This window comes from Dendronephthya gigantea, unplaced genomic scaffold (assembly GCF_004324835.1).
Source record: "Dendronephthya gigantea isolate DGI-Jeju-01 unplaced genomic scaffold, DenGig_1.0 000012F, whole genome shotgun sequence".
Taxonomy (NCBI): domain Eukaryota; kingdom Metazoa; phylum Cnidaria; class Anthozoa; order Malacalcyonacea; family Nephtheidae; genus Dendronephthya; species Dendronephthya gigantea.
The window spans coordinates 303,003-321,058 of NW_021163022.1; the positions used below are offsets into that span (position 1 = coordinate 303,003).

Below are 18,056 nucleotides of genomic sequence, written 5' to 3' on the forward strand. Positions count from 1 at the left end.
AGTAACAGGTAATTATTTTTATTTATGACTGTGTATTAAATACAGTTGTTATTTGCACTAATAATAGTTCTAAAAGCTAATAATTAACATTTTCCATCAGATACGGAGTGTTTCCAAGCTGGCTTTGGACTTGGGTAGTTTTCAACACGAACCCACCGCTCCTACCAGAATGGATCAGAAACTATCACGAACCTTTTCTGCGATACAAACTTGGTGAAATCTCATTAGGAAAGACGTTACGTGTATGGTGTTTGAAATCCAGCGACCTCCCCGAACACATCGTAACTAGAGTGGAGTACGGCACATCGTATTACCGATGGAGAGATATTCAAGTAGCAGCCATGAGAGCCCATGGCGGACCGAGAGGTCTGGAGAGTTTCATGCTGAAGCGATGTTGGCGTGCTCGCGGGTATGTGGAGAGGGCGTTTGACCGTATCCAGAATGGCACATATACGATACATAATCAAAACAAGTGTGGTGGAGAAAGTTCTGAGCAAAGGGACCCTCATTCTATGCAAATCACTCAGTTTTTCGCGCAAATTGCAAATGCTTCAAGGCAAGTTGCGAATGGATCGGGTGCTGTTTTGAACGCTTCTAGAAACGTTGGGCATGATCCTGGTCAAATGCCACACGGGTCCCTCTCAATTGCGCACAGGTCTGTCTCAATTGCGCACGGTTCTGGTCAGATTGCACCAAGTTCTGTACAAATTGTGCATGGAGTCGCTCACGCCTTCAGGGAAGTCGCGCATGGTTCTAGTCAACTTGCTAACAATTCCGTTTCACTAGCGCATGTCCCACAACAACCTGCGCATGGCCATGGTTCTTCTGCATACACGTCAGGCCTCACGGAGCACGAGTCTCGACAGCCTGCCCATGAAATTGGCGAAAGCTCGAGGGAATCAGCACGTTCTGCGCAATATGTTTTTTCATCTTCGAGTAACAGTAGCATAGAAAGCGACTAACTGAAAAACGATTTCACATTTCAACAATTTTGCAAGTAACAAACACTACTTTATTTTGATGGAATATTCTATGTAAAAGATAGATAACTTTAATCTATATGTAAGTGGATTATAGTTATATTTGATCTAAAACCTTCATAAATTTTAATTATTTTCGTTATAATATCAGCTCTACAATGCTGAATAATTTAATTTGTAAAATCATACAGCATTAGTGGGAAATACTTGCATGTCGTTGGAAATTTTAAATAATCAGTCAATAATAATATAATACATTTCCTACAGCCGTGCATCATAATGCATGGAGCACAATTTCACAAAAGTCTGTCGTATATGACACTATTTCTTCGGCATTTTTTGAAGAGCTCCAACATAGATCATTCACTGACTTTATGAACATCCCAATTAGCTACGTGTGGTTTGAAGGAATAAAGCTCAACTAGTTCATATAAAATCCTGAATTTCACGAAAAGGATTTACTTGATTTAACAACTCAGGAAATTCCTCCAAAAACCATTTCAACTATTGTCTTTTTAAACTTTAGTTTTACCATTGTAATTTGCCAGCAATTTTTCTTGCAATGTCTTTGTACAACATCGCCTAAAAATAAGAACTAAAGAAGTCAAATAACGCTAAGTTTAGGTCATTCTAGTTCAGGTCTTATTTTTTAATTTATTAAAATGTTTCATATATAATTCCTCTCTACTAAAACCCACGACATTTCTATAAATGGTACCTCGGAACTGTTTGGACTTAAGACGATGACAGGAGTACCGGCATCTGATGTTTCACGAATATTTATATGAAGAGGAATATTTCCTATAGGTGCAAATAAGACAGCAAATTAATATACTGACTATGATAGAGCAAAAACCGGCAAAACAGTCTTTAGTAGAGTCTTTAGTAAACTGAAAGCACTTTGTATGATAAAGCAAATCTGATTATTATATACGGTTACGTGAATCTGCTATGACAATACATCTACAAAAAAGGCAAACATTTATAATCTGGAAACCTAATATTTCCAAGTTCAAATCTTCCGCTATGGTCTGTGCTCCGTTTTCACCAAATATAAATTCTTTATGGCTACAATTAGGACAGACATAGTGACTCATGTTTTCAATCACACCAATCACCTTAACAAGAAAAGCGAAATTAGAGTTATATTGACGGGTTAGCTCCACTGATTTCTGCTGGGGGGAATCTGGTTCTAACTATGAAAACTATAAACAGCAAATGGAAGTATTTATTACACACAAATTAAACTGCTGCAGATGCGAAGTAAAAAAACTATTTTTTCAAACCACTTTGTGCTTTAAATCACCTTGTGCTACATGTACGTACAGGGACGTGAACTTTTCTGAACATCTCAGCACCTTTACGAGCATCCAGAAGTGCAATGTCTTGAGGTGTAGTCACAATAACAGCACCTGGAGAGCATTATACATAATGTCATGACATGGATGTAAAGCAATTGACAGGGGCTAGAGTATACTACATATATATCACATATTCTGCATAGGCAGCATTCCATATCTAATGAGAAAAACACATGTACCTGATAGAGGGACTGTTTGGGATATAGAGAGCTGTGTATCCCCTGTTCCAGGAGGCATATCCACAATAAGAACATCTAGTTTTCCCCAGTTTACTTGTCTTAGTAATTTCTCCAGTGCAGACATTACCTAAATTTTTTGTAACCGTTTATATTATAGGTAACCAAGCTAAATTCCTAAGAACATACATAACACATCAAAAAGAGTGGAGTGAATTTCTAACTGAACACTTCATTACCATTAATCCCCGCCACACAATCGGTGACCTTTCATCAACAAGAAATCCCATTGACATGCTAAACATAAAAAATATTGCTTCTAAATTGAGAGTACTTTATTATATAGTACTATATAAGCCATTTCTAGACATTTTTTAATTTTAGCTACCATGATATCCCATAGTTTCTAAGAGGTTCCATCTTGTTATCTAAAAATTTGACATTGAACTATGTTTGTAATTATATTATTTCTAAACAAAAATACAACTTAAAAACGTCAAGTCAAGTAACCTTTAGTAATTTCTGGATTTCCATGAAGGTTCATCATTTTCGGAAGTGAGGGCCCATAAATATCAGCATCAAGCAGACCAACACTTTTACTCTGACAAATAACAAGGAAATTTTAGTATTGACAAAATAATTAATATATTAGTGATGGTTACTCAAAATGCAACCTAAAACATTTGTTGTTTGTGGAACCCAATCTAACCTTACCTTATTTATAGCTGCTAAACCTAAAGCCAAATTAACTAAAATATAACAAAATATAGAGGTCATTACTGGTAGATAAAGTGACATTGGATGTAAAATATGAAATTTCCTAACCAGCACATGTAGACTTGCCAACACCACCCTTGCCAGAAGCAATCACAACAATTTCTTTCACTCCTTCAATGGGTTTCCTCTTAGGTAAACCTCTCAGCATTTTGTTTTGGCTGACTGATATCTGTGGTGGCATCTTACCTTCACTGTCCAGGCCCTAACACATGTATTCAAATTAACAATAGCAGTTGTACCTTAATTTCTCGCGAGGGCACAGACAGGGCAAACTATTCACATTTTCAAAGATCTCAAAACCCTGAGTCTGAAGTTCATTGGTCCTCTCCGGACTACAATGTTTGGCACTTTTTGCTCTCAAGTTCTCGGGTACGGAAAACAAAATCAGGTGCCCAAAAATTATTAAGGAAAAATGCATACATGTGCAGATAGTTGAGGTTAGGTTGTGGGAGATGTGGGCTTGCATCAATCTGTCTTTTCTCTAATACATTGATTTTCAGCTTTCTGCTATACTTTTAATAGGCATCTGATCTGATGTATGCCACAGCATTTATATATTGTGTAACTCAGCCTGCGCCAGTTTTCTAGGCTTTGACGAAACCTCTCTAGAGTAGTGGCAAATCAATCCGTCCTAATCAGTTTGCCAAAAATAGACATTCACCGAAAATAAATCATTTCTATCGCAGCAGACTAAAGGCCCTGTTACACGGTGCAATTTTCCTTGCAACTCGCAATGCAATTCTACTTTTGAGAGATGTAAATTTGGCAAGTACCAAACTTTTGTCTTTATTATTTTCTTACACTAGCATTTTGAAGCCTCTTCACTTTGATCTCTTGAAAGTAGAATTGCATTGCAAGTTGCAAGAAAAATTGCACGGGTGTAACAAGGCCTTAAGGGAGCCTAGGAGTATTAAGTGGTAGGGAGGTAGCTGAGGCCTGAGGCACAAGGTCTAAACTAAATACTGTTATTCATACATAAATTGTTCACTTACAAATGGATCAGAATGCGTCGAAAAGAATATAGTTGCATTCTTGTTTGTATTTCTATACAGTGAGGTTGATAATAGGACCGAATTGAAACGCAAGAAATTAAAATGTTTGAAAGTCTTAGCACCCACGGTAGCCATATTGTTTTTACCGAAAGGGATACGTCATGTAATAACGATTTATTTGGGTTTTCCTGGCGTCATTCTCTACGTAACCAATCAGGAAACGAATTGATGTCACGTGACGTACAATAAGCGCCGTTTCTTTTCAGGAAAGAAAGGACATGTTGTGTTAGCTTGAACGTTTAAAATGTTTGAGCATTTTTAGCTTTTCAGATGCAATTTGACGCGGAATTTTGGAGTATTTTTACAGGAAGTATGTGCTAGATGCAAGAATCATCCCGTAGTATAGAAATTTTATGTTTCAAACGGTACTTTTGTTGAAATATTTACCAAACATTTGAAGTCGAAACTACGCCATTTTGGCTGATACAATCAAACTCCGTTCTTTTCCTCTTAAAATCTTCCAAATAAACTAGAATAAACACTTGAATTTGCAAGAACAACATTCTTTGGTGAGTAATGGAGGTGATGTGGATTCATTTTGCTCTTGGTTCCGTACTTTTGAATACTGTCTTTCAATTTATAAAAGAGGCTTTTGCGTTTCACTAAAATTTAAAACAGTTACGAAAATCGCAATTTTCAAAATTGAGGCATAAAGGACGTTTTTGAAAGTAAAATCAAAATTTTGTGAGTAAAAAAGATATTCCTATCTTATATACGCTACAAAAATGAGTTGCCAAAAATTTTGGGCCATTGCTCTGGTATGAACAAGCGGTACAAGGACTTGTAGTGTATGTTTCAGTGCTTCGATTATAAATAATATATGCATTGATTATATTTCCTAAGCAGTACAGAGATTCTACAATTATGTAAAAAAATAAGTCGTTTTTCTGGCTAAAATCATCAAACAATGCTCCTTTCGCATTACAAGAGCCGTACAAATAGCCAAGAATGACACATACGTATTTCTCCTATGCATTAATGTTTACAGAAATATATTTTTTTATAAGTTTAATATTTTTTACATCTTCGAAATACCATTTCTAAAAAAAAGGTAATTTATATTTTTATTTCAATTCCTATGGGAGTTGTCTATTTTTAGCCATTCATGTTTTAATATAATCAATTTATAACTTGATTGGTTGAAGTTTCGCCGAAGTACGATTGGCTTAAAATAAACTAGTTAAATTTTGAGCAATCTATAAGTTTTGATTTTGTCATTTTTGATGATTGGGAAATATCAAATCTATACGCGAAAGGCGTTTATAACCGTAAATCTTTCTCCTGGCAAAAAACGCGTTTATTATGCACAAACCTAATTTAGTTTTAAAACAGTTCTAATTGTAAAAAACACCAAGAAAGAACGTTTATTTTTCAGTTACGTGGATGTTGGAAGTTTTGATATGAAAAGTTAACTAACGATAGTTGATCATTGCATTGTTCCATCGTTTTCATGATTTTGAGCTGGATGTACATAGATCTTAAAAAACTAACCCTTGTAAAGATTTTGTAGTAATCCAAACTGTAATTACGTTTCTGTCTAGTTTTTCAAATCGGAGAGAAACCCAAACTTTCGTTTTTTATATTCATGATATTTAATAGGTTTTCGCTAAAACTATATAGAGATTTTCTCCAACAGAGCACACAGATGGCTGTCCCTAAATTCAGTGTTACTACAAAGGAAAAACGTCATGAAATTTTAACTGAGAGGTTTTTTTTCATACTACAGTAAATAGGTTTTGGTACTTGGCATTACAAATTTTATAATTCAATGAATGCATGTTTATACCAAAACATTTCAAATGCTTTCTATAAACCCCAAGCACTTGAAACAAATATTCAAACAAATATTACCACAGGTCAGCTGAAATAATTTTTGAACTTTCCTACCTTACTATGCAGTCAAACTACCAGTAATCTATTCAAAAGAAATTGTATAATAAGAGACAAGACATTAAGAGACATTGTATAATAACACACATATTTTGCCAAAGCAAAGCAGCATCATTTCCACAAATTCAATGCACTTGAATATAGCTTAAATATGGCTAACTTATGGCATATTGTGTGCAGAACATTCTGCTTTAATTAAACAAAACTTTTTAATATAAAACTTGTAAATGATAGAGTACTGATCCCATAGGAAAGTTTCATATTCAGTTATATGCCATTAATTGACTTAACAGTAACATTATCTGGACTTCATTGCTATAAAAAGGAGTGTAAACCTGTTAGAATATAAAATTGATTTGGGAATGATTGATTTTCTTGCAAGAAACAGACAATTAAAATTACACCAAACATGGGCATGAAATATGGTTAGCAATTAGTGCCAACACCAATACATCACATGTAAAGTTAACAGGCTTTTGACAGAATGGTCACAGTGCAATACAATCATTCTTAAAATATTTGGCAAACACTACATGCAGTATAGACAGGCAAGGCATTAGGGAGGAAAGCATTAACCGATTTACTGAAACATTAACCAATTAAATTCAAGGCATTAGGTCAAAGGCAAACATGATTGTAAATGTCTTGCTATGTTATCTTAAATATAAATATATGTACCATATTTTGATTAGATATATGTGCAATGATGGATCATCACCACAAGATGCCACAGTTGAAATAATAGTGGGATACTTGAATAGCTCTTTGTAAGTCCATTTCACTCGCTCCTTGTCATCCATACTGTATGTTAAATTGTTCTTGCCATCTACACAATTGTGTGGTTGCATATCCACATGGTTGTTTGATGCCAGACATGATGGCCATTCCAGCACCTGAACTGTAGTGACCATACTGGAAAATAACCAGTTCTTTTTTAGTCATATTAAACACAATATGGTAGTAATGTGTTGGTATATATTTACAAGTTCTACCCTTTTAGACCATGTCTGGAGCAAGTGATCCAAGAGTGTTGTTGGATGCAATGAATAGTATGCTGGGAGAATTTGGGGATATTAAGGGACCACAAGAAGTTGTTACAATTATTAGGTAAGCTTTATTATTCCTAATCATATGGATTACTGCAAATGGTGGTGATCACAACTGATCTAAATTGTTATTTTTACATGTTTAGTCTGATGAAAGATGCGGAAAAAATGCTGAGTCGTTTTACTTTTCTTAACATACTAAGAGCAACAATTGAGATTGCTGCTGAGAATAGCGCTGCTCTGGAAACTATCCACAAGTAAGAACTATGAATATATATGCAATATAGCACTATATAGTAGCACTGTATTTCTACAATGCTCAGTCAACACCTTGTTCCCTTGATTTATTGTGGTTTGCCTATGTATCTTTCCAGGTTTATCAAAGATGGTGGTTGTTCAATATTAAACAAATGGCTCCAAGATGGCATGGATTCTATCAATATACCCTTAATTTTAGATGTTTTGGAGGTTTGCGTTGTTTGTGTTTGTTGTTGTATTTTAGTTTTTAGTTTAAACACTGCCAAAATCACAATATATGTAAATTAACATATGGACTTTTTATATAATAGTTATTGGAAGCAATGCCTATTACAATCGAAGCTCTTAAACAGGTCAGTCAAATCCTAAATGATGCATTGGAACAGGCCTATTAAAATTAGATAACAATGGACAATTTTGTAAAATGTTCCTCAATCAAATCAATTTTATTTATGTAGGGTAATATTGGGAAGCTTGTTAAACAATTGTCCAAGAGAGAAGAAATAGGTTTGTTCATCCCATCTTTTTCATTACTTGTTGCAGCTACTTAACTGTTAGATTTCTCTTGACTGACAAGTAAAATTGTCTATTATCACATAATAACAAACTGTTATTATCATATATGACACTGTATCTGGCCAAGTACATAGCTGCTCGCCAGCTTGTATCTGCTATAATGATTCATTATCATTGAAAAGTCAGTAATACATTTTATAATTTTGTCATTTAGATGTAAAGGATTTAGCAAGTAGTGTTTTAAATAAATGGATGATTTTAGTAAAAGGTACTGCTGCTTCACTTTAATCTTATCAAATTCCACAAATATTTGTGAAATCATTAAAGGTCAGTTATGTACAGTAGGTTTGCACTTAGGAAACAGCAAGACTTAGTGTCTTTCTCTTCAATGAAGCTGAACTGCAAGAACTCGTACTTTCAAAATAAGTTTGTCATAAAACAGTTACAGTTACAACTAGTTCATATTGTTGAGTAGCTGTGAAAGTCGAGGAAATCTTTGGGACCACCTGCACGTTATTTTTCACACCCCTACTTTTCAATTTAGGCAAACCTAAAAAGAAAAAATCAAATGAACATAATGAAGGTAATATTTATCAGTCATTGCTGAATTTTATTACAGTACATGGTGGATAAATTGTGATCTTAATGTTTTGCCATTTTGTTTAAAATTTAGATTCTGGAGGCAGTCCAGTTTCCAAACGACCAAGGTACATATTAATACACATCAATGTACATACATTATCCGATTTATCCCCAGTGTTCAACCATCATCCATTTGCCTACAAAATTGTGTGTTATGATCACTGTAAGTTGGGATGTCCAAACAAACAAATGATTAATCAATACATGTTATGTTTTGTCTCCGTAAGCATGGATACATTATATCTTTTGATGGGATTTTTGGCTTGTGCACACTCGCAAACCACGCTCAAAAAATGGGTCGTAAAATGTTAATTTGTTTTTTTTTCAACAGAGAAAACTCTGCAAGTAAAGAACCGAAATTGAGTCAACCTCCAGAAAAGAAAGCGAAAACATTAGCCGAAGCGAAAAGCAACGTAACAAGCGTGGCTAAACCTCCTCCAAAGGCTAAAGTTATCCCAGCTTTACCAAAACGTAGGTCACTTATAACTAAAAACACTAACACTGCACTATCTAGATTGTATGTAGCTACTAACTGAAACAATAGGCTATCTAATGAACGTACCGTCTTCTTGCTGATCAGAAGTACACACATGTATAGTAACACCTGCAATTTCGGGGGAAAGTAAAGCTGTTAGATGATAATTTCGCGTTCGTCTTCCGTGCTGCGAACTGAAATTAGCGATACTTATAGTATTGATGCTCTAAAATGTTCTTTGCGTACATAAATGAAAGGTGTTGAAGCGTCAGAGTTACAATGTACGTGCAGCCAAGTGAACGAACTATTATTGTTTTTTGCAGCAATCGTAATGGAAAGTTCAGGATTCATGAACGCATTGATACAACAGTCAGCAGCACCAGCAAAGAAAAAGAAAAAGATTGCACCCCCACCATCACCTAAGGTAAAGTAAGCTCGCATGTGCCCTGGTCGAGGCAGGGTTGAGGCTGGCACGTGTCCGTTGAATGATTTTAGAATGACATTCATGGAAGTGGAGGGGAAACAGGAAAATATCTGTTTATGGCAATTACATAATAATCTGCAGTTTGACAGGCTTCACTAACATAATACATTAAACTGATGTAACATCTCATATCTCGTGTGAATATGGTGTAACACTCTTTATCGTTATTCTTTACAGCAAACGTCGGCGGGTCCGCTGGAAGAGATTTTATTCAACCAAGCACAAACTCACAAACAAGATGAAGAAAAAGACAAAAATAGAAAAGAAAAGGAGGGAAAAGACAAGGCTGTTGAGAAAACAACGAACACCAATAATGAAATGTAAGGAGATTATAAACCATTGTTTTAGAAATTTTATTGCGTGTTCTAATTTTCTTGGTTTTGTATCCAAATGGTTTATGATTATTTGCAATATGCTTGTTTATTTGTCTGTGAGCTCATTAGCAAAAATCTTCCCGGAAATTTCTTGGGCGGATAAGCAAGTCTGTGACCCTTGACGAATTTCTTTCAGATGTTTACTCCCGTGAGTTCATCGTATTATTTTTCTGTCTCTGATGTTTAATTTTTTCCATGCTTTAACAGTGAAAACATTGAGTCACCAAAGACGACAGATCTTTCACAAGATGATGCAGCAAAAGAAAAGCCTGCCTCTGATCAACCTGGTGTGTACTGCGTTCAACACATTCGCCTTCCTTTTTTTAGTCTTTCTTGTACAGAGCTGTTTACAAAAATATCGTTTAAAACAATTCAATTCATAAAGATGTTTAATGTTTCAACGTTTTTATATACGTAGGTGCTGAAGCCAACACAGCCGTCACAGTTTCCAGTGAGGTAATATGCAGTATTGCTTTGTTCTTTTCATCCTGAAACGTTTTACAATTTGAGTAAGGCTCGTGCAGAAATCACGAACCACACGTCAACTTTTTTTTTATTTTTGTACTGCTTTCAGAATGCGTCTTTAGGAGAGCAAACGAAGAGTGACGATACAAATGCTGGTGAGTTTTGCTAATTTTTTTCTTATTATTTTGCAACTTTCAAATGATTAATTTAGATGTATGTTAGACATAATTGGACAAATGCAGTTTTTATGGAAATTGCAACGGTAAAGAAATGCTTTACTATAAGTTCTAAATAAAAAGCAAGTTTTCTAAACAAAGTAACGAGAGTTTAAAGTGACCTTAGACCACTCTGTCTAAACGAAGTGGTTTCCTAGTTGAGATAATCTCAATGCGTTGCTGCGATTTCAGAATCTCCAGCAACAAAAACAGAGGTCGAACTGATGGAAACAGAGAAAGTGGAAGAAAAGGAAGTCGAAGGTGACAAAGTGACAACTAGCAAGAAAAAGAAAAGAAACATCACGTGGGCAACAGATGATAAGCTCGTGGAGTATCACTATTATGAGCCTGATGATGAGGAAAGAGGTGAGGAAATGTATCATTTATATAGCAAGTTATCAAACCGTTTCATTACGAGACTTTCACGTTGAGAAACAACCTCACATTATGCATTTACAATAATTTAGTTGCTGTTCAACACATCATCAACTTCCATGATGCTCAACATCAAGAAGCCATCCGGGAAAGACAGGTTAGTTTCTGTAGCAAACAAGTAATATTGGAGAGAAATACATCTATGAAACGCAATCAATATATAAATTATAGACCAGTGAATCTTATTAATGTGAAATATTTCAGAGGGTGGAACAAGCAAAGCGATTAAGCGAAGATAAGATGGTGGAAAAATTACAGTGGTATAGGCCAAAACCACTTGATGTTACAGAGTTGATGGAACATGGTCAAAATAGTCTGGAAAAAATAAGCCAGGTTAGTTCTTGCTGCTGTTGGTAGTTGTTTTGCCTAAACAAACTATTGATGTTGTAAGACATCAGTCGATGATGTAAGACATAAGTCGTATAGTCGTATAGACTCTTAGTGTGTTGTAAAATGCCATTAGGGTATCCAATGTCTCAATATTTTTATTGTTTTTTAAAATGATGCGTATTTGTTGAATTACTAATGTAGTAAATATATCACAAATCATTTTGATTTAAACCAACAGAAAGAAAGAGAATCAAGGATTCTGGCGCATTTATTCTTTACCAAATCAAGGTAACCTTCTTCTCATCACTCATTTGTATTTTTTCGCATTTGTCTCATGAAAAGTATACGCTCTTCCTAAAAATGTCCTCCATAATTAAAATTGCTCTCCTCCTAGTTTACCAATCAGTCCTGGGGAACCTGATCCTGAGCCTAAAGTGGCAAGTTCAACGTCATCACAACCTATTGTCATACCCCACGATGAGGTACAACATGAAATGTTTATCTATTTCTCAATTTTTTACTCTGAAATGAGAAACTAACAGGTATTTAATATACACGTGCATGTGATACCCAGCTTTTGAAATTTCCGAATCTATGCTCTTTTAGAAAGGGACAATTTATCCACCGTCGAAAGGAATTATAAATCCTGAACCTGAACCAGAACCAACCCCAGCTGTAGTACCCGCAACCGATCAGAATGTAACCTTACCACCAGCACTGGCTGCGCTACTGGCTGGTGCTACTAAAGGTGGGGTATTTAGATTAATACAGTATGGTTGTGATATCAAATTAATGATAGATAGTGCGTGTAGTTATAGGCAGACAAACTAAAATAACTGGATATATATGGCCGATTATTTATTTTTTATCTTTTCATTACTGCGTGCTACAATAAAACATATATTTTGAATCGTCCACCGAGAGAAATTTCTTTTATATAATTGCAAGCTTCTTACAATTATTTAGGTCCGGGAAACTCGGCGCAAAATGCGAGCGGTAAGTGACATCATAATCTTGCCCTTGGCGTTGTTTTTAACAAAATAGTCTTAAGACAATATTCTTTGTGTTATTTTAGGTTCGGGTAATGCATCATTGTCTAATGTTGATGTACAAGCCCTTCTTAAAAAACTCGTGGTAAGTTTCCTTGAGTAAAGTACAGGGGCCGCCGAACATCGCAGAACTGGCGGCAGTAATTGCACGGGATGGTTGTGTTATTCTAGTAGAGGTGTGACCACTCTTAAAATAGATAAAACTTCTGGTAAAACAAAAGTGAAAGCATTCATCTCGAAACCTAACGAACGCACGCACATTGTGGGTCAGAAAAGAAAAATTATTTATCCATTATTCATAATATTTTTGCCCCTACAGGCATCGCAAGAGCAAGGAGAACAAGCCCAAAACATGAACGAAATGACTGCACCGCGGTTTCCTTCACCGCTAATGGGCCAAACATTAAGAGTCCCCGGACGTGTGGGTAAGACTTATCTTGATGTATTTAGCTTCATATACATTAGGGTGACATCATTAATTACATATAGATCACTGATTGTGATCATGAGAAGTCCGTTTTAAAAACTAGACGGCTAGACCAATATCTCTTTACGTGGATTGCGTCATTGTAATATATCGATTGAGAAGTACATGTATTGTTATTTTTATTATTATTAAGTCATTATAAAAATAGTTTTATCAGACGTGTAATTTTACAAAATTAAGCTGTAAATGATTTTTTAACTATTTACAATATTAGACATCTTGCTACGACTACAAAAGTTAAAATTTATGACTAAAAGTTCAGAATTATTGATATACTAGCTAAAATAGTCAAAAAGACATCTATTTAGAGCCGTCCATTTAAACTGTTATTTTCAGGTTTGCTGGGTCCGGATCCCTCGCGTCATGGTTTGCCAGACTTTCGATCTCGAGGCTTACTTCCCACCCCAGGCCCTCCGCTTGACCCTACTCGTTTCCTTGGAATTCGAGGAAGATTTCCCCTTCCCGGTGGTCCTCGCATGCGACATCCTATGCCGGGACAGAGAATGCCTGGACCAATGGGGCGAGGAGGAATGCCTAATCGATTTCCTTTACCTAACCAAAATCAAGTAAGTTGACAAGCTTTCTGTTGGCTGATAGAATTATCCCAAACTAGAAGCGCCTTTTCTCCCGTGAGGTCTATCACTACAGAGGAAGAATTTTAATTTCTAAAGGAAATCTACTGTAAATTCAGTATCTTCGTCCTAGTTAGTTATTAGCGAGTTTAAGATTCAGCAAATCTACGACGCGGACGTGAAGTAATACTGCTCTAATTTCCACAGTTTTCCAACAGCGATGGAAATTATGGACTCCTTTTATTGAACAAAGTCAAAGCCGTATGTAAAACAAATTATTACTGGTTTCCTAACACTAAAAGCAGTTTTCATGTCACGTCCGCGTCGTAGATTTGGTGCATCTTAAACTCGCTATTATCTAGTTACTACAGATCCAATATGGCCCCAAACCTATTAAATCGTATCTATTCGTATCCTCCCGTGAGGTCTGGGAAACAAACGACCTCGATAAAGTCACGTAATGTTAATCCAAGAATTTAGCAAGTTGAAGGACAGAAATCAATTCAAAATGACTTTTTTAAAAGTAATTTCTATCTCTAGGATTCGGGCGAAGAATACTACAGCAGCGAAGGTGATATTTCGGATGGACAATTTTCAGGGCGTGGGCGTGGTATGCGTGCTCGTGGTGGGCGTGGTCGACCAACTTGTCGCCATTTTAAGTCACCGCGAGGATGTTTGCGTGGCAATAATTGTACATTTTTACATCCACGAGGACCACTAAATGGTCCACCCTTATAGCAGGCTTGTCGCCAGTATTATAACGCTGAGGTGTTCTGCGTCACAAGCAGCCCGCCCGCCTGTGGTACAAATGTTGTTGAGCCCCGAGCGGATTTTTAACAGGGCACATCTGATGTCGTATACCCTTGGTTATATTCCATCCCCGCTATCTGGTCGTATCGTCTGTTCGCAAATAATAGTTTTTTTGTTTGCGCGAAGATATTCGCACTCTTGCATATAAAAACCTAATGCGCTTAGTGTGAAGACAAAATTAAAACCAGGCCGACGCTTTGGATGAAGTTGTTAGGTTATCCAGCGTCCTAGAAAACAGCTCAATTCAGAGCAAGTCTGAATTAGGTGAAGTTGAAGCCAAATTAATTTGTCATATTCCGCCTAAATGAAAATATTAGTTTTATATATATTGTACATATTATACCTAGCTATCATTCAATAATAATATGTGGCTTCCGACATTCAATATGACGCCTTATGACGCTCACATCCGACATAAGGCGTCGGCTATATTGGATATTGTGTGCGGTCAGTACATGCAACCTGTAATTGGTGAAGTTACAAACTTCATACAGAATTACGAAGTTGTTTAATAAGTGAGGTTATGAAAGTTTTTAATAGACAATTAATATATATTATATAGATAGCGCGATCTTTGAGAACTGGCCAGTTTAAATAATTTATTACGATTCAGGGCTATATCGAAGAATGTGGATTTCCCGGTGGAACCTTTCCGCCACAAGTCAAGCACAAATTTTAAAACCTACGGAGAAGCTTTACTTACTTTATCCGAGGAATAAGCAAACGATCACAATGCACGCATTATGGGAACATAGATTGTCAAAATTTGAAAATGAATTGCTAATTTTTTAAATTTTGTGGAGATATGATCTATATAGGAAGTGGGAAGGTAGTTAGGTCAGAGGATCAGGAATGTGATCAATTTCTGCCAAACCAAGTTCATAGGTTGAATCAAGATAGATATTTTAAAGCAGCATGTGTTAATCTTTTAAAGGGTCTTTCTTAGCTAAGATTATTAATCACAAAGGTATTTATCATTTTCCCATGGAATAAAGCAAACGTTTTTTAAGGAAACGTTTTGCTTCAAAAGAACAGAAAACGATAAATGTAATCACTGCATGGTTGTTGCCGTGACCACTGTAGAGCAAGAAATCTATGATAGTGTCTCGACCCACAACGTTTCGAAGTTTCCATATTAGCGGTATAAAAAAAGGGTCACGAGTTTCTCTGTCTGCTGAAGTTTGATGGAATTTGTTCGAAAATTTCCCACTCTAACTTGCTTGTTACGTTTTTAAATGAACCCTAAAACGACTGTGCTGTTTGCATGCATTTATGGCGTCGCTAAGTCAGAAAGCCAAACGAACTTTATGAAAAACATCGGTTGCTTTTTATCTTTCCAACTGTCTTTTTGAGATGAGGTGTACTCAGCGTGCAAGCATAACCTTCATTTACAAATCTTAACCTCGATGACAACATAAAGAAGCTTAAAACTAAGATAAAAGCGTTTATGTCATCGAGATGCTCATATCTTTGTGGTTAATTTGTCACCGCACGGCACAGTGCTTTTACAATTTTTATAAAAGCCAATTTATTATGAGTATTATGCATTTTCATACGATTAAACTTGCAATAATAATGTATGGTAATCCGAATTTAAGTCTGATCAAGGCCATGGACACTGACAATCAGTCGTTTAATAACATGGGATGAGAAAGAAAGTGGGAAATACTTGATGTGTCATCAGTGAATGATTGGCTGCAATCGGCAGATACTTTCTCTGTAGTTGATTGGTGATACTAAAGAAATCGGACAATGAATCAGTCACAGTGAGCTGGCAGGGTCATACAGACTCCTGGGAGCCGAACTCCCAGTTCGTCCAATATATACATCCTAAAAAAGTACAAATTCAAGACAGTGCTGGGCGGTACTACTATAATAAATCACTAAAAATTAAAACTTGAACAACAGTTTTTTTTTCTCTGGCCCTGTCCGGCTTGATGTTTTCATATGAGCCAGTTAAAGCATATGGTTGAAGGCGAGATCTCGCTTCGTTCAGTCGGGATCTCGCCCGAGCCGGGCTGACCCGGTTCTATATAATGCAATTTTTCAAATATTGAAATGATATGTGAAGCGAGATTCCAGCACTGCCGAGCTATCGTCTCATATGACTGGATTTCCACTTACAGAGTTCGCTATAATATTTAGAATAATAACAGCATAAATAGATACAACATGACTGTTCTCAATTCAAAAGAAAATATGCAAATATATCGCTAGCGACCTATTTCTCCGCAAGTTGAAATCCATCTTTGAAGTGGAAGTGAACAATTGATGCGGTTTTTGTCTTATTTGAGCCTTGTTTCCAACAGCAAAAAAGCCGCAATGTGATTGGCAAGTGATTCATTGAAGCGAGGCTTTGAAGCCCGAATCAAAATACTGTGGAATGAATGTAAAATTTGTCATGTGGAGGTCTTCAATCGTATAGCGCCAAGCATATATGACCTTTCTTAATATTCCGAGATCGCCCTAAAAATTTCAAGTGATGGCTAATCACGAATAGGAATCTGTAGATTCACTTAAATAAAAACTGTGGATTCACGTAAATGAAATAGGGAGATTGGTATCAACTCAAAGGGTTATCCAATAACCCAAATTTAGCATATTATATTTAGTTCACAGACCCATTTTTCACACAAATAAAGTTAATCCTAATAGCATGCACTTTGTATAATAATTGAGATAAAAAATGGTCAAATACGAGACGGCTTTGAATTGCCTCTTGAAATCACCGTTTTTTCCAGCTTAGTTTGGAAGTTTGGCGTCCTTCGAATATTTATTGATATTATTGCTTTTTTTGCGGTGTCAGGTTAAGAAACTGTAACGCCACAGGTAATCCTCGCCATCTCATCTCCCAATAGCAAAACAAACAAGACCTCGAAGAAGATCATTGAACTTTGCTCAATGTTTATCTACCCCATGCCTGGTGAAATCGCATGACTTAGGGCGGCAAATGGATGTAGCGTATTCTAACTTCAACAGTACATCAATTACGCAATTCAGCTATTATAAGCTGCAATGTAATTGTTTTAATAAACTATCTGTCTATCTATCTATCTGTTCTTTACTCACACACACACTGAAGTATTCCTTTATCGTGATATAACTATTAACTATTTCCTGCAGCAGGTTAGTTCCAGTGTCTTCCTGTATGGAAATATATTTAAAACTGTGCGTTCGCCGGATCATATCTTATTTAAAAAAAGACGTTCAATTAGTTTTTGATTGGATGTGGAGACGATTGCCGCTTCCCTGTGACTTCTGCATTAAAGAAATGCCTACAGGGAAACGATTGGCCTGCGATGACCAAACGAGACGGAAGTCATCGCAATCTAAGATATTGGATAATTCTAAGATATTGGAAACGGAGAATAAATATAATATTGGATAAAGAAACTGTAGGGGATGCAGAAAAAGTGTATATATGGCATTTTATACTCATCCCTTTTCTTGTCATGTGTGTCTCCAAAGTTAAAACTCTATAATTCTGAAGAATTATGACTCGATACTGGGTCAAGCAGACTTATGCATTAGAGGTATAAGAGAAATTAGGACACGCTCTGAACCAATCATAACTCTGTACGAGACATATTTATTTTTTTAAAAACTATAGTGCTATATATTAAAAACTTTGATTACACTAATCGCGGTAGTCTCTGAAATGT

At 36.0% G+C, this 18,056-nt stretch overlaps 2 protein-coding genes across 2 annotated transcripts; one reads left to right on the forward strand and one right to left on the reverse strand.

The window, feature by feature from the left end:
* Positions 1-924: 924 nt before the first annotated feature.
* LOC114518898 (iron-sulfur protein NUBPL-like) lies at positions 925-4,422 on the reverse strand. Its single transcript, XM_028538931.1, has 11 exons — positions 4,287-4,422; positions 3,343-3,496; positions 3,232-3,266; positions 3,028-3,118; positions 2,906-2,945; positions 2,757-2,814; positions 2,521-2,647; positions 2,307-2,392; positions 1,978-2,098; positions 1,699-1,781; positions 925-1,562 (listed from the first exon to the last, which is right to left on the reverse strand). The coding sequence occupies exons 1-11, from the start codon at positions 4,419-4,421 to the stop codon at positions 1,509-1,511; spliced, it is 984 nt and encodes a 327-aa protein (XP_028394732.1). The 5' UTR covers position 4,422; the 3' UTR covers positions 925-1,508.
* Positions 4,423-4,531: 109 nt separating this feature from the next.
* LOC114518996 (serine/threonine-protein phosphatase 1 regulatory subunit 10-like) lies at positions 4,532-15,335 on the forward strand. The gene is made up of 27 exons (XM_028539053.1): positions 4,532-4,656; positions 6,929-7,003; positions 7,237-7,343; positions 7,429-7,539; positions 7,657-7,750; positions 7,852-7,893; positions 7,999-8,047; positions 8,271-8,324; positions 8,601-8,639; positions 8,730-8,763; positions 9,030-9,169; positions 9,497-9,597; positions 9,835-9,977; positions 10,239-10,318; positions 10,450-10,487; positions 10,606-10,651; positions 10,904-11,077; positions 11,179-11,243; positions 11,351-11,479; positions 11,715-11,764; positions 11,871-11,958; positions 12,083-12,224; positions 12,443-12,472; positions 12,552-12,610; positions 12,845-12,950; positions 13,349-13,578; positions 14,125-15,335. Exons 3-27 carry the CDS (start codon positions 7,240-7,242, stop codon positions 14,320-14,322), a joined length of 2,346 nt encoding a protein of 781 aa, XP_028394854.1. The 5' UTR covers positions 4,532-4,656; positions 6,929-7,003; positions 7,237-7,239; the 3' UTR covers positions 14,323-15,335.
* Positions 15,336-18,056: the final 2,721 nt, after the last annotated feature.